At 45.8% G+C, this 12921-nt stretch overlaps 1 protein-coding gene across 2 annotated transcripts in view; it reads right to left on the bottom strand.

Annotated features, from left to right (window-relative positions):
* tbxa2r (thromboxane A2 receptor) overlaps positions 1-10457 on the bottom strand; it is a 27419-nt gene extending 16962 nt beyond the window's left edge. Inside the window, exons 1-2 of one of the 2 annotated variants that reach the window (XM_062556922.1) lie at positions 10146-10457; positions 1292-2324 (exon numbers count right to left, since the gene is read on the bottom strand). In XM_062556922.1, coding sequence (XP_062412906.1) covers positions 1292-2191 — 900 coding nt within the window. In that variant the 5' untranslated portion in view covers positions 2192-2324; positions 10146-10457. Of the gene's footprint in view, positions 1-1291; positions 2325-8651; positions 8730-10145 lie in introns of those variants that run through there. The other variant, XM_062556923.1, reaches the window with a different exon arrangement.
* Positions 10458-12921: the final 2464 nt, after the last annotated feature.

The following is a 12921-nucleotide window of genomic DNA, read 5'->3' as shown; positions in this document are numbered from 1 at the left end:
AGAGGCACGATCTCAAGAGCATAGTGAGATCAGCGGAGAAAGAATAAACTCTTTTTTATCAAACCAACCTATTTATCTATTAATAGTTATATTTTAGTTGCATTTTTTAAACCAGCTCTTTTTTTAACCTATGTATATACAGACTTTAGCATTAGCATAATTCATTTATTTTTGTATTATGCACTGATTACTGATTGCTGGCTGATGTGTGAAACACAATCTCGTTTTTCTGAGAATCATAAGAATGACGGGAACAAATGATCTATCTATCAATCCATCTATCTATCTATCTATCTATCTATCTATCTGCTCAGAAGAAACTTTCAGGATGGAAAAGTGGCAAGTATAGGAGAAAAGAACAACTGCATAATGGTTTTAGTTGCCCTTGGCCACGTTACTGTGACTCTTACAAGATTTTGGAAGTGCCTCTGGATGCAATTTCAAAACGTTGTGATGTGGAATGATGCAAACTGCCACATTCTGTTCTTTTGAGAATAGCTCCAATACAAGTGAGTTACGTGTCCTCTCGACTACTTCTAAGCTTTCCCACACTTAGGAGCTACTGCTAAAATGTTGGAATTCCTTTTAGTCCAACAATTTAGGAGTGGGAAAGTTAAAACTGGCATGTCGATGAGTGATCACCCAAATCACTTCCATAGCCTTTCACCCTGCCTGTAATGTGTGTGTGTGTGTGTGTGTGTGTGTGTTTGCATGTTCCTCTCGCCTGCAGAGTGTGTGTGTTTGCCTGTGTACATGATTGCATGTGTATGTTCCTTAAGTCTGCAGTGTGTGTGTGTATATATCCTCCTGCCAGTGTGTGTGTGTGTGTGGCTCCTTCTGTCTGCAGCGCTACAGTTTGTGTGTGTGTGTGTGTGTGTGTGTGTGTGTGACGTATGTGTGTGTGTGTGTGTGTGTGTGTGTGTGTGTGTGTGTGTGCGTGCGTGCGTGATGTGTGTGCGTGCGTGCGTGCGTGTCATGTGTGTGTGTGTGTGATGTGTGTGTGTGTGTGTGTGTGTGTGTGTGTGTGTGTGTGTGTGTGTGTGTGATGGTGATGTGTGTGCGCGCGTGTGTGTGTGTGTGTGATGTGTGTGTGTGTGTGTGATGTGTGTGTGTGTGTGTGTGTGTGTGTGTGTGTGTGTATGTGTGTGTGTGTGTGATGTGTGTGTGTGATGTGTGTGTGTGTGTGTGTGTGTGTGTGAGATGTGTGTGTGTGTGTGTTTGTGTGTGATGTGTGTGTGATGTGTGTGTGTGTGTGTGTGTGTGTGTGTGATGTGTGTGTGTGCACACTCACCAGCAGAGGGCACCAGCAGACGGAGGCGATGAGCATGATGAAGATGAGCTGCACCATCATCTCCACCTCGTGATCGCGCCGCCTCTGGACCGCGTCCGGGCCGCAGCACACGCGCAGCAGAGTGACCACGCTGACCGTGTTGAGCAGGAAGGACACGGCCAGCGACAGCAGCCCGACGAGCGAGAAGAGCAGGCAGAAGGTCAGGTCTCGGCCGCGCTCGGCGCTGATGCGCAGGAAGCACCAGGAGCCCGGGTACTGGATGTGGTAGCTGCCCACGCCAGCCTGGGGCAGCAGTGCCACCGCGCCCGCAAACAGCCACACCAGCGCCATCATCATGCAGGCACGGTGGCGCGACATGTTGCCCCAGCGCGAGAACGGCCTGTTGATGCCCATGAAGCGCTCCACGGCCATGGCAGCGCCCAGCAAGAGTGGGCACAGCCCGTAGAACACCATGGACATGCCCATGAAGTTGCAGAAGTGGCAGTGCGGGTCCAGCTGGCGCCAGTTGAACTGCGTGGCGTGGAAGGACACCACGATGGAGCCCGTGACCATCAGGCCCATGAAGTCGGTGAAGACGAGGCCGCAGAGGAAGATGAGGAAGGAGGAGCGCGAGGAGGAGGAGCGCGGGCGAGGGTGCGGGCGCACGGTGCCCGGGCGAGAGCTGGTGCCCGGGCGAGAGCTGGCACGCGTGCAGCGCTGCGAGAGCGCCCGCAGCAGCACCACGAGGGCAAAGAGGTTGGAGCTCAGGCCCAGCCCGCTGAACACGGCCGAGAAGTAGGCCGACGCCAGCGTGCTCGTGTAGTTGTAGGGCGGGCTGCTGATGGAGTAGCAGAGCGGCGTCTCATTGGCTGAGGAGGGGGAGGGGGAGGTCCAGTTGCTGTCTATCACACGTGGCTGCATGGTTGATTGGTTGGTTGGATGGTTGGCTGGTTGTTGATTGGTTCAAGGAGGGCTTGGCTGCAGGCTTCCATAAGCTCATAGCTTACTTCATCCTGACGACGTCTTGTCAAAAAGCCTCTGTCAGACTTGTCTCCTGCAAAACACATACACGCACACACGCACGCACGCACGCACACACACACACACACACACACACACACACACACACACACACACACACACACACACACACACAGAGCCCCCGCAAACACACACACACACACACAGAGGGAGACATGTCCAGATGTTTGAGGGAGAACTATTGCATGGCTATAACTTACTTCATCTAAACAACCGGACAGTTGAAGAAAAATGGTTTTCAACACGATCAATTTTTCCTCTAAATATTTGCTATCGTCACTATGACCGATTTATTTATACGACTGGAAGGGCAGGAATTCACTTTAGACTCACAAACACAGACATGTTTATCATTCAAAAGAGTGCAATGCTGGGGACGGAATACTGTCAGAGGCACTTTCCCACTGCCAGGCAGACGGAAGCTCACTGCGGTGTCAAGAGAAGGACTCTTGGGATGGAATGCAGTCGGAACGTTGGAACGTCACAACGTCTCTTCTGTATTCACTCATATAAAACTGGGCCGTTCGATGCGTCTACTATTAACAATACATTTGAAAGCATTATCCAAACCATGCAATTCATTATGTTAGAACTTGCGTTGATTTAGTTGAAGTGTTATAGGAACTTGTGTAGATTTATTTGAAGTGTTATAAGAACTCGCGTTGATTTAGTTGAAGTGCACCAGGAACTTGCTCCGTGGCACGGTGTTAGCTAAAGGCTTGTGGGGTCCAAACACACGGAGATGCTGTGCCTGTTCTTGAGTGTGTGTGTGTGTGTGCGTCTGTTCTTCCTCATGTGAGACCACCCCATATATCCCTCCCTAACTCATATGGTCCTCCACATACTGTATGGTCGCCGAGGCCAGCTTATCAAGGGCTGTATGTTTATCAAACAACCCAATGCCATCTCCGTATAAGATTTGTGAGCAATTCTCGAATGATCAAGCCATTCAACCACAACAGTGACTGTACCTTTGAACCCAATCAGTCACAGACGGGACATTGTCATCACCTGAAACCCATCGGTCATGGAACAGCTACGAGAAACCCTCTAAAAAACTCAATGATATCTCTCACTGTATCACAAGAATATGCCATTTCTATATAAGACCACAGACATACTGTATCACATAAATACACCATCTCTCTCGTTTTCTTGTTCTTGTTATTTATTGTTTGTTGTCTGTTTTGTTTGTCATGTCCCAGGTACGCTGGCGATTATGCCGCTCCGTTCCGCATCTTTTTAAAAAAAAAAAGGTATTGTGGGGAGGCTTTTATGCCTTAATTTGTATAGGACAGTGAAGAATGAGACATTAAGTAAGTGGGAGAGAGAGATGGGGTGGGATCGGAAAATCGGATTCGAACCTGGGTCCCCATGGGCACTCGGACCCGCATGTGGTATGAGCGCTGTAGCCTGTTGCGCCCCTGGATTTGGCATCTTTATGGATGATCACTGAGGACACCTCCTGCAGTACTGCAGCACTTCAACTCAGCAGGCACGGCATGGCTCGCGTTGAGCTTTGTGTAACTCACCTAACTCCCTCTGACACACACACACACAGAGGGGCTGGCTCTTCTGCACTTCTGCAGGACCCTGAAGAGAGGTCAGGAAGTGAGTGGGGTTAGGAGTTGACCTCAGGTTGGACCCGCCGCTAGCGCAGACTGAGCTATGTCTCACTCACCCCCGACACACACACACACACACACACACACACACACCATCTCCAGCCCCTTTTTATGAGATAAAGAGGGGCTTATCAACAAGGATATGGTTTTCAAAAGGACCCAGCTCCTGCATCACTTCAAAGTCTCTTTTCTTTTTTGGCAACAACCAGCCAAGCGGTTACATCACTGAGTGTAAACAGGAAGTGATACAGACGCAATGGTGATGATATCAGGGAAACAGAATTTAGAATTTCCTGAATTAAATAAATCTTCCTTCGGAACAATGCTCATCATTCTGAACCATGTCAACACACAACAGGGAAAAGTACTGGTGTGTGTGTATGTGTGTGTTTGTGTGTGTGTGTGTGTGTGTGTGTGTACTGGCCCGGGGTCAAATATCACACCAACGCCCACGCTGACTGGACACAGTGTGGAGGAGAGTTCTGGGTTGACCTCTAGTGACCCGGGGTCTCAGTGTCCAGCTGCACTGGTGTTTTAGAGAACATACTCAAGCTCTTTGTCCATTACCAAACTACTGTGATGTAACTGTAATGGAAATAATATAATAACACATCAGAAACACATCACAAACACCAACACAAACACAAACACAAACACAAACACAAACACACGCATAACAACACAAAAACCCACACCATCACTCACAACACACGAGCCAAGCATGAGAGTAGCGATCAAATCAAGTTTAGTGATTCAAAACAAAACCAAAATCAAACTCCATTAACGGACACAAGAGAGCGCTTCCATTTCACATAAAACACAGCGACTTCCTGACGCCTGCTGCCCCAAACCAGCGTCACGGGCAGTTGGGCTCTTCTGGTGACCTGGGCCTCTGAGAGCCATTACGGATCACTTTACCTTGACGGGGTCTGATGGTGCTAATGCACCAGGGGTCATTAGGCCGCATCCAGCCGTTGCCCAATCCTGACCGGCCCCTAGCGCTCCACACACCAGAGTGCCGAAGCCAAAACGTCACCCTAATGTCCGCCACTGGAGCCTTTTACTGGAAGATGGACCGGGGGCTGAGGTCAGGTAATCTACTTTACGCTGACTGATTGACCACTCCCCGCCCCCCCAACCCCCCCACCCTGTCAGGAATAATGGCAGGTCAAGTCAATTAGGCCCATTCCCACACGTCAACTCCATGTGATATGCGGACAAGCCCGAATGGACTGCGTTTATGGACTGCGTTTATATAGCGCTTTTATCTGCTACAGCGAGCACCCAAAGTGCTTTACATATCATGCCTCACATTCACTCATTCACACACCGATGGCGGAGGCTGCCATGCAAGAGTGAAATAAATATTCAATATTTACATCTCAATGGTACAGACAAAAAACACAGATGCCTGATTAAGACAGATCCACATAACGGAATCATTACAATGTGTGTGTGCAAAAGGACTGAACTGCATTGGGAAACTGCAAGGGAAAGTCATTGGCTAGTATTCATCTCCAATGTTTTGTTTGTTCTTGTTATTTGTTATTTTTTTGTTTGTTGTCTGTTTTGTTTGTCTTGTCCCGGGTATGCCGCTCCGTTCCGCATCTTTTGTCTTGTGTGTCAATGCCTTGTGTGTAAAGCGCTTTGGGTTGCATTCTGTGCATGTTAAATCTGCTATACAAATAAACTGACTTGACCTGACTTAAAACCTACATATTATAGGCTATGGCCATTTCCAGTACCATTAAAGTAATATCCAATGCCAATTTCCATTACAGTAAAATCCTATCACTATTCCCATTAGAGTAAGAACCGCTGTTCAAAGCAAAGCTTATAGGTAAACTGTGCAACTTTGGGCACGCACCCATAGTCTACTCCAGGAAGTGTCATGTAAAGTCTCATGAAAAGACACGGCAGACTGACAGATTGAGGAGTTTTGTAAAATATACACGCTAAAGCTGTAGGGGAGGCTCTGCAGAGAAATATGCAAGCATAAAACGAGTGAAAACGAAAAGCGAAAGCAAAACCGACGATGAAATCGCCAATCCTGCATAGTTTTCCTTTAAAGCAAAGAACAAATCTGTAGGCCTACCGGCTATCAGACATGTATGAAGGGTTACATGCTGACACTCAGACATGCCACCACTACGACATGCTTCCATTTAGACATGCGTCTACTTCGACATGCTGCCAATCCGACACATTTTAGTACCCGCATTCCGACAGTTTACAAATGTTATTTTTTTCCAAGTCAATTTAACGGACCCTATGAACACACCCATTCTTCTCTGTTACATTGCTCCGCGATTATTAGTCACAGCGAGATGAGACCTATATTGCATGAAAGAGCAGAACCGGGGCTTTCCAACGAGATAGATATGTGTCTGTACGATCAAGTATGAAAATAAAATAAAATCATGAATTTAAATCAAAGTATTTCATATTTACAGTCTATATTGCTCTGCGTTCACCCACGCAGCCACTGCTCTCGCTTGAATTACTCCGGGATCGCACAGACATGACACGCATATAAAATGAAAGAGGAGAAACAGAGCTTTCCATTGATACCAAACACATCGATCCTTTCGTGTTATAAAAACAGACGAAGTGACAAACAAATAAGAATGTCATATAGCTTCGGCTACCGCTACTTTCGTTTGATTTACCCGTGAAACCGTGGTCAAAAAGATATGGCTTGCATGTCAGATAAAAAAGGAGAGATAGAGCTATCCACATACCAAATACAACCTTCTAGGCCATAAAACAGACGAAGTGACAGCAAAATAATAACTTAATTTAGTTCCACTTAGTACGCGAATAATGAGACAGAGAAGAATGGACTTATATGAAAACTGCTGGCTTTGGGCGGTTTTATTTATTTATTTTCCGGGGACGTAGTCAATGTGGGAGGTGTTGTAGGCTACTGTCAAGGCCGCGCCTAAAGCGCTGGGGGGAAACCCTATATGTCATGCAGTCATCCTAAGTTAGATACCGCATGTCAGTTTTTATGTTTCCCCACAGTTTATTGGGGGAAACAATCTCCTATAGGTCCAGGGCTAAAAGTAGTTTTTATTCTTACCAGTAGGCCTAGTCTACTACTGAATAGGTTGAACTGCGTGCGTAGTGCGACGAGAAATGTTCGTATTGCTGAAATAACTTTTAAATGACCAACCGTGTCCATTACGCACTACAGATATTTATAGGCTATTGTTTTATTTTAGTGTTTTTTGTCCACTACCCATGGCAAACATAGTTTAAACGTTCGCCATTACTTAGGCCTATTTCTTTTCGGCTTTCACAGTCAGCTAGGTACAGCTGCACCGATGGTTACCATGAAAACTTGCCATGTCTTGCCATGTCTTGCCAGAACTGCTTTCACGTCGAGTCGCGCACACAACAGACACATAACCATATCAAGAAGTCTTCACAATGACATTTTAAATGTGAATCTTTATTATTTTACACAATAGGATATAGTTATGACATTAATAGCCTATTAATGACCTCATGTCGGAATGGCACGTTGTTTGAAAAAAAAGTTAAATACCGCCACTGCGACCATGAACATTTTGTGGTGGTGGGAGTGGTGGGACTTTTTCCCCATAAAGAGACATGCCTCCACTACGACAATTGGACGTCAATGTCGGAGTGCTGGTATGTCTGAATGAACGGCGGATACCTGTATGGGGTTGGTGGCTGATCTAAATCACCCATTTTCAGAACCTCAACAGGCTGATCCACATCTGAACGCTGTTGCATTACTCATTGTGTGTGTTTGTGTGTGTGTGTGTGTGTGTGTGTGTGTGTGTGTGTGTGTGTGTGTGTGTGTGTGTGTGTGTGTGTTGATAGCTCACTCTTAAAAGTTGGCAATGTATTTAGGCTGTCTGTTATCTAACAGCCAAATCAGAGAATGGTTTTCATATGCATATGCCCTAATAGTGACCTAATGGACACTTGTAGCACTGCCCAGCCCACAAGCCTTCTAGAGCCCACGGTAAGATTATCTTTGTTGGACCAAACCATAAATAATCTTGTGTGAGACTAATATTATTACGAATACGAATATTTCAGGCTAACATTTATAAATAAAGACTAAGTTTGCGTGTGCAAAGTTGATTTGAAATGTTTCAACCTGCACCCTAGTTTATGCAGATTATGGAACAGTCTTCACATTACAGATGAAGTTTTTCTTTGCAAGACAGCAGCAGCATGTCAATCATCAATGCTTTTGATTCTGAACACCCTACGCTGCCAGCTTACTGTAGGAGCAAGTCACCTGTTTAAAGGTATAAATTAGCTTTCCTTAATTTCCTTCTGGATCAATAAAGTATCTATCTATCTATCTATCTATCTATCTATCTATCTATTACAATGATGATATAGCCAGGGACCACAAAGACCTTCACAAAATTGTACAATTGGGAGTGGGTCTAGCAAAGGGTAATTGATTTACAGTACGACTGCTAGCAGGGGCGCAACTAGCAGTGAAATTAAACTTAAATGAGTACATAAAACGCTTAGCAAATCGTTTCAAACGTGTAGCAATCTTGTAAACAAAGGTTTTAGATGTTAGTTTGGTTTAGATGCCAGTAGTTTACTCAATTCCAAAGAAATTCACGTCTGTACTAGGCTGGGTGAAGCCCTGCATGACCTGCTGGCAAAATTGAATTTCAGCCGGCAGCTCAGACTGGAAAGCTGCACATCTATCTCACCTGTTTCCTGTCCACAACCTTTAGGTCCAATCACAAACGAGCTTATCCAAAAGACGCACCGGATTGTTGGTCTGGTTGAACAACTATCCAAGCGCACGGAGTCATTTGAACGATGCCCATTGATCATGCCTCTTGTGCAGTAGAAATAAAGCGCAGACTCCCCATACTAATGTCCAATCTTAAAAGATTGAGCTCATTATCGGTGACAGCCAGTCTACGTCCATGCCAGATTAGTGATTGTATTTGCGTGCCCGTGTTTTAGGGACACTGGAAATGGGCTTGGATGGCCCAGAGCCGCACGGACCTGCAGAGCAAATCCCAAATCTGCTGAAAGGTCGTATGGGTATTCCCAGACTAGAGCGTACCCATGGGGTTCACTGGTCTGCTCTGAGTGTGAGTGTGAGTGTGAGTGTGAGTGTGAGTGTGTGTGTGTGTGTGTGTGTGTGTGTGTGTGTGTGTGTGTGTGTGTGTGTCATATGGGTATTCCCAGACTAGAACGTACCCATGAGATTCACTGGTCTGCTTTGAGTATGTGTGTGTCGTATGTGGAATTCCCAGGCTTTCCTACCAGAATTTGAATTTTTATTTCTCAGTTTCATCTGTCACATTTCATCCATCTATTCTGGTTGGCACACACTGGTTGGCATCATTAGGACTGAAAGGAGGGGGGGAGGGGGATTAGCCCCTGGGGTTGTAGCTCTATCACATCTTCAGAAGGCTTCAACGAATCGAAGGATATACCCTCATACCGTGTCTACCTAGTGGATAGCAAGGTCATGTCCTCGTCTGTCTATCACCACGATACAGTCTCACAGACTATGCCAGAGAAATGATCACATTCAAAATAGACAGATTTCACAAAAATGATCATTACTGATTAATGATTTTTATTTAGCCTCATGCCTTCAGCCTGGCATTCATCTTGATCCATATACTGTAGGCTAATATTGTCTATGCAACCTGGCAGTCTACTCAGCTAACGTTAGCAGTGCTGTGGGTCAGGTCAGCCAACCAAAACAATTAAAATATCTCAGCACAAGGGAACCAACAGAACTGTTCTTTGGAAATACGTGGTAGTTGTGGTTGCAGTCAGACGTCTAGACAAATAGACAATGCAACTCATTCTTTGTCATTGAATAACGAGGCAACAACTTGGAACCAATTTCTGTTAGGGGTGTGTGTTGAAACGGATGGTGTGTGCATAGAGAGAGAGAGAGAGAGAGAGAGAGAGAGAGAGAGAGAGAGCACATGCATTATCATAACTGGCAGCCCGTGTAGGTTATGTATTTATCATATACGTGCATGGTTTTCTTTTGTATTTTTAACAGCTGTTTCTGCATGTATCCAGGACACATTTCTGTCGGCACGATAAAGTCTGTCTTGCTCTTGCGTAATCAACTTCATACATGTCTGCTCATCTCCCGCCGCGGATCAACACGCTTTCGTTCTCTGTGGAACAGTAGGCAGGCTATAAGAAGGGAACGCATCGCATACCTGTGGTGAAACTCGTCTAGGAGCTGGAGGCTAGTTGTGTACACCGAAGAGCAGCTCTCCAGCGACGTCCATGCGTAAAGTTCTCTCCCGCTCCTTACGTTAACTTCGGTTGACTGCTCCACTCTCGGGGGGGAATGCGGCGGGAAAGTTGCGCTCTGAAATTCCTAAACTTTCTGAAAACTGCGAGTGTTTACTGACCCGCGGCGGTAGATGCAGGTGATAAGGATCTGTCCGTCCACTCACGCGCGTACGGGAGAATGCGCGCCGGTCCAGTTGCCCGCTGGATTTAGAGCTGGAGACGAGAGGAGGGAGAGGGAGGGTCAGGAAGGGTTTTTGGAAGTATTGGACTCGCTTCTGTCCATGGTCACTCGGGATCGGGAGATCAAGGGGCGACTTATGTAAAACCAGGAAATGCTCAACACATTCTTCAATCGCCAAAATAGGCACATTTATTGGAAACACTGACTTTATTAATTGACTAAACTATATCCTTTTCAGTTCGACCATATAGATCTGGGGCTGTTGGTTGAGACAATTGAATTAAGGAAAGTTGTCTGTTCGAGCCGCAGCGCTATTCTTTCGGGAGAATAGATTTCTGAAAATGTGCCTCCTGTTTGTGAAACAGCCCTGCTCCCTGATGAGGAAACAATTTAGCTGTCAGCGGTGCAGATGGCGATAATTTACAGCTCCGTCAAAAGCACAAACATGCGCAATGTAGACTAGTAGCGCGAACTTAAATCAGCCGCTCTCATGGGAAAACTGGCAAAGGCGCACACTTGAGCGTTAAGAACTAGCTTTATATGGCGTTAATTAGCCTACACAGTGATCACAGCACACCAGACATGCTGGATCAGCTGACACGCAACAGCAGACAGTCCTGGGACTGGGCCTTGGAACTGGGGGGACATGAGACTTCTCTACGAGTGTCTCCATCTTTTTTACAGAACATTCAAGAATGTAATAGCAGAATATGTGGAGCCCAACTGCGCGGCCGAGGCAGCGTTTGGGTGAGTGATGCGCCTTCATAAGGGCCAAATTGGAGGCTGATGTTGTTCAGAGGGACCATTCCCACGAAGCAGTCTCCTGTAAATCACACAGATGACCATCTAAGGAGGCGGTAAGGCGCATAGCCTTTATGTTCCGCTTCAAGGCGGCGGCTCCTGGTAGGAATTAAAGCTTTATCTCTCCGTGGCTCGGCGAGCACTCAACGGCCATAATGTGAGCTTGGGGTAATAACACGTGTTGGAACACAGACATGAAACAGCACATCGCCGCTCACGAAGACCGACAGACGGACGGAAAGTATTCACAGCGCATCACTTTTGTTATGTTTCAAACTCATCTTAAGATGGATTCGATTCTTTTTTCTTCTTCTTTTTTTTCCCAATCTACACACAATGGACCCCACACTACACAAAATGCAGGTGTTTGGAGTGTTTTGTAAATTCATAAAAAAAAGTGAAAGACGGAAGTTTTCCATTTACTAGGATTTACACCTTTTGTTATGAGGTTGATAGAATTGTCCATAGAAATGCGATGCGTTGAAAGCGGCCAAGAGCACAGTTAGCCTCCATCTTTCTCAAATGGGGAAAAAAATGGAACAACCAACAGTATTCCTAGATTTGGCCGCTCAACCAATCTAAGTAACCCGGGATGAAGGGCCTTGGTCAGACACATAACCAAGGACCCAGTGGTCACTATGAATGACACAGACACACACACACACACACACACACACACACACACACACACACACACACACACACTATAGATATTGACAGCACCCCACCAGCTGTGTGAGTGAGTGGTAAATTGCAGTTGTATATTGCACACACCCTGCACTGCTTCCACACCCTCACCATTATTTAACACTTTGGAGGAGTTGCAAGTTGACTGTTTGAGAGACAAATGAATTGAGTTGGAATAGTGGAGTATCCTACTTGAGTCGGCCAAGTGTGTACTTTTGTCATCTGTGACAGGTCGGGTCACTGAAATGCACTTCTGGAATCAGCACACAGGCACAGCTGTGCTACCATACAATGCAGTATACTTCAGTGATACAGTACAGCTGTGGTACCATACAATACTGTATACTTCAGTGTCACCCCCAACCCCCCCCCCCCCCCCCCCCCCCCCCCCCACACACACATACAGTTGCTTTTTTTTAGCAATTTTTTCATTTTTATCCCCCTAAAGTTGATTATAAACATGTTATACTTGAAGCTTTTGGCAACAATGACTTGACACAATCATGCCAATAAAGTAATATTTGATTTGATTTGATTTGATTTGATTTGAATGACGGGTGAGATGTATTCGGTACGTGTGTGTGTGTGTGTGTGTGTGTGTGTGTGCCATGAATGTGTTGTGAGATTAGTTGTATATTTGTTGCACCTGATGATGCACCTTACTAGAGTGGAAATGCAATGAAAAGAATGTCATTCTTTCAGACTTGAGTGACTGGAATAAAGTATATTTAAAACACACACACACACACACATACACACACACACACACACACACACACGTCACACACACACACACACACACACACACACACACACACACACACACACACACACACACACACACACACACACACACACACACACACACACAAACAGACTCACACATCACTATCTCCATTCTCCACACAGTTGACACTGAACAGTGCTGTTTCTAGCTGTTTCTTGCTGTCTCTGCTACTGTCTGTTTTATTGCTTTTGGGAAAGGGAATGTACAGTATGTGTGTGAATGCTATGCACATTCCACCAGA

This window comes from Sardina pilchardus, chromosome 15, assembly GCF_963854185.1.
Source record: "Sardina pilchardus chromosome 15, fSarPil1.1, whole genome shotgun sequence".
Classification (NCBI taxonomy): Eukaryota; Metazoa; Chordata; class Actinopteri; order Clupeiformes; family Clupeidae; genus Sardina; species Sardina pilchardus.
Note: the sequence above shows the minus strand (reverse complement) of the source record. Positions and strands in the feature narration are given on the sequence as shown.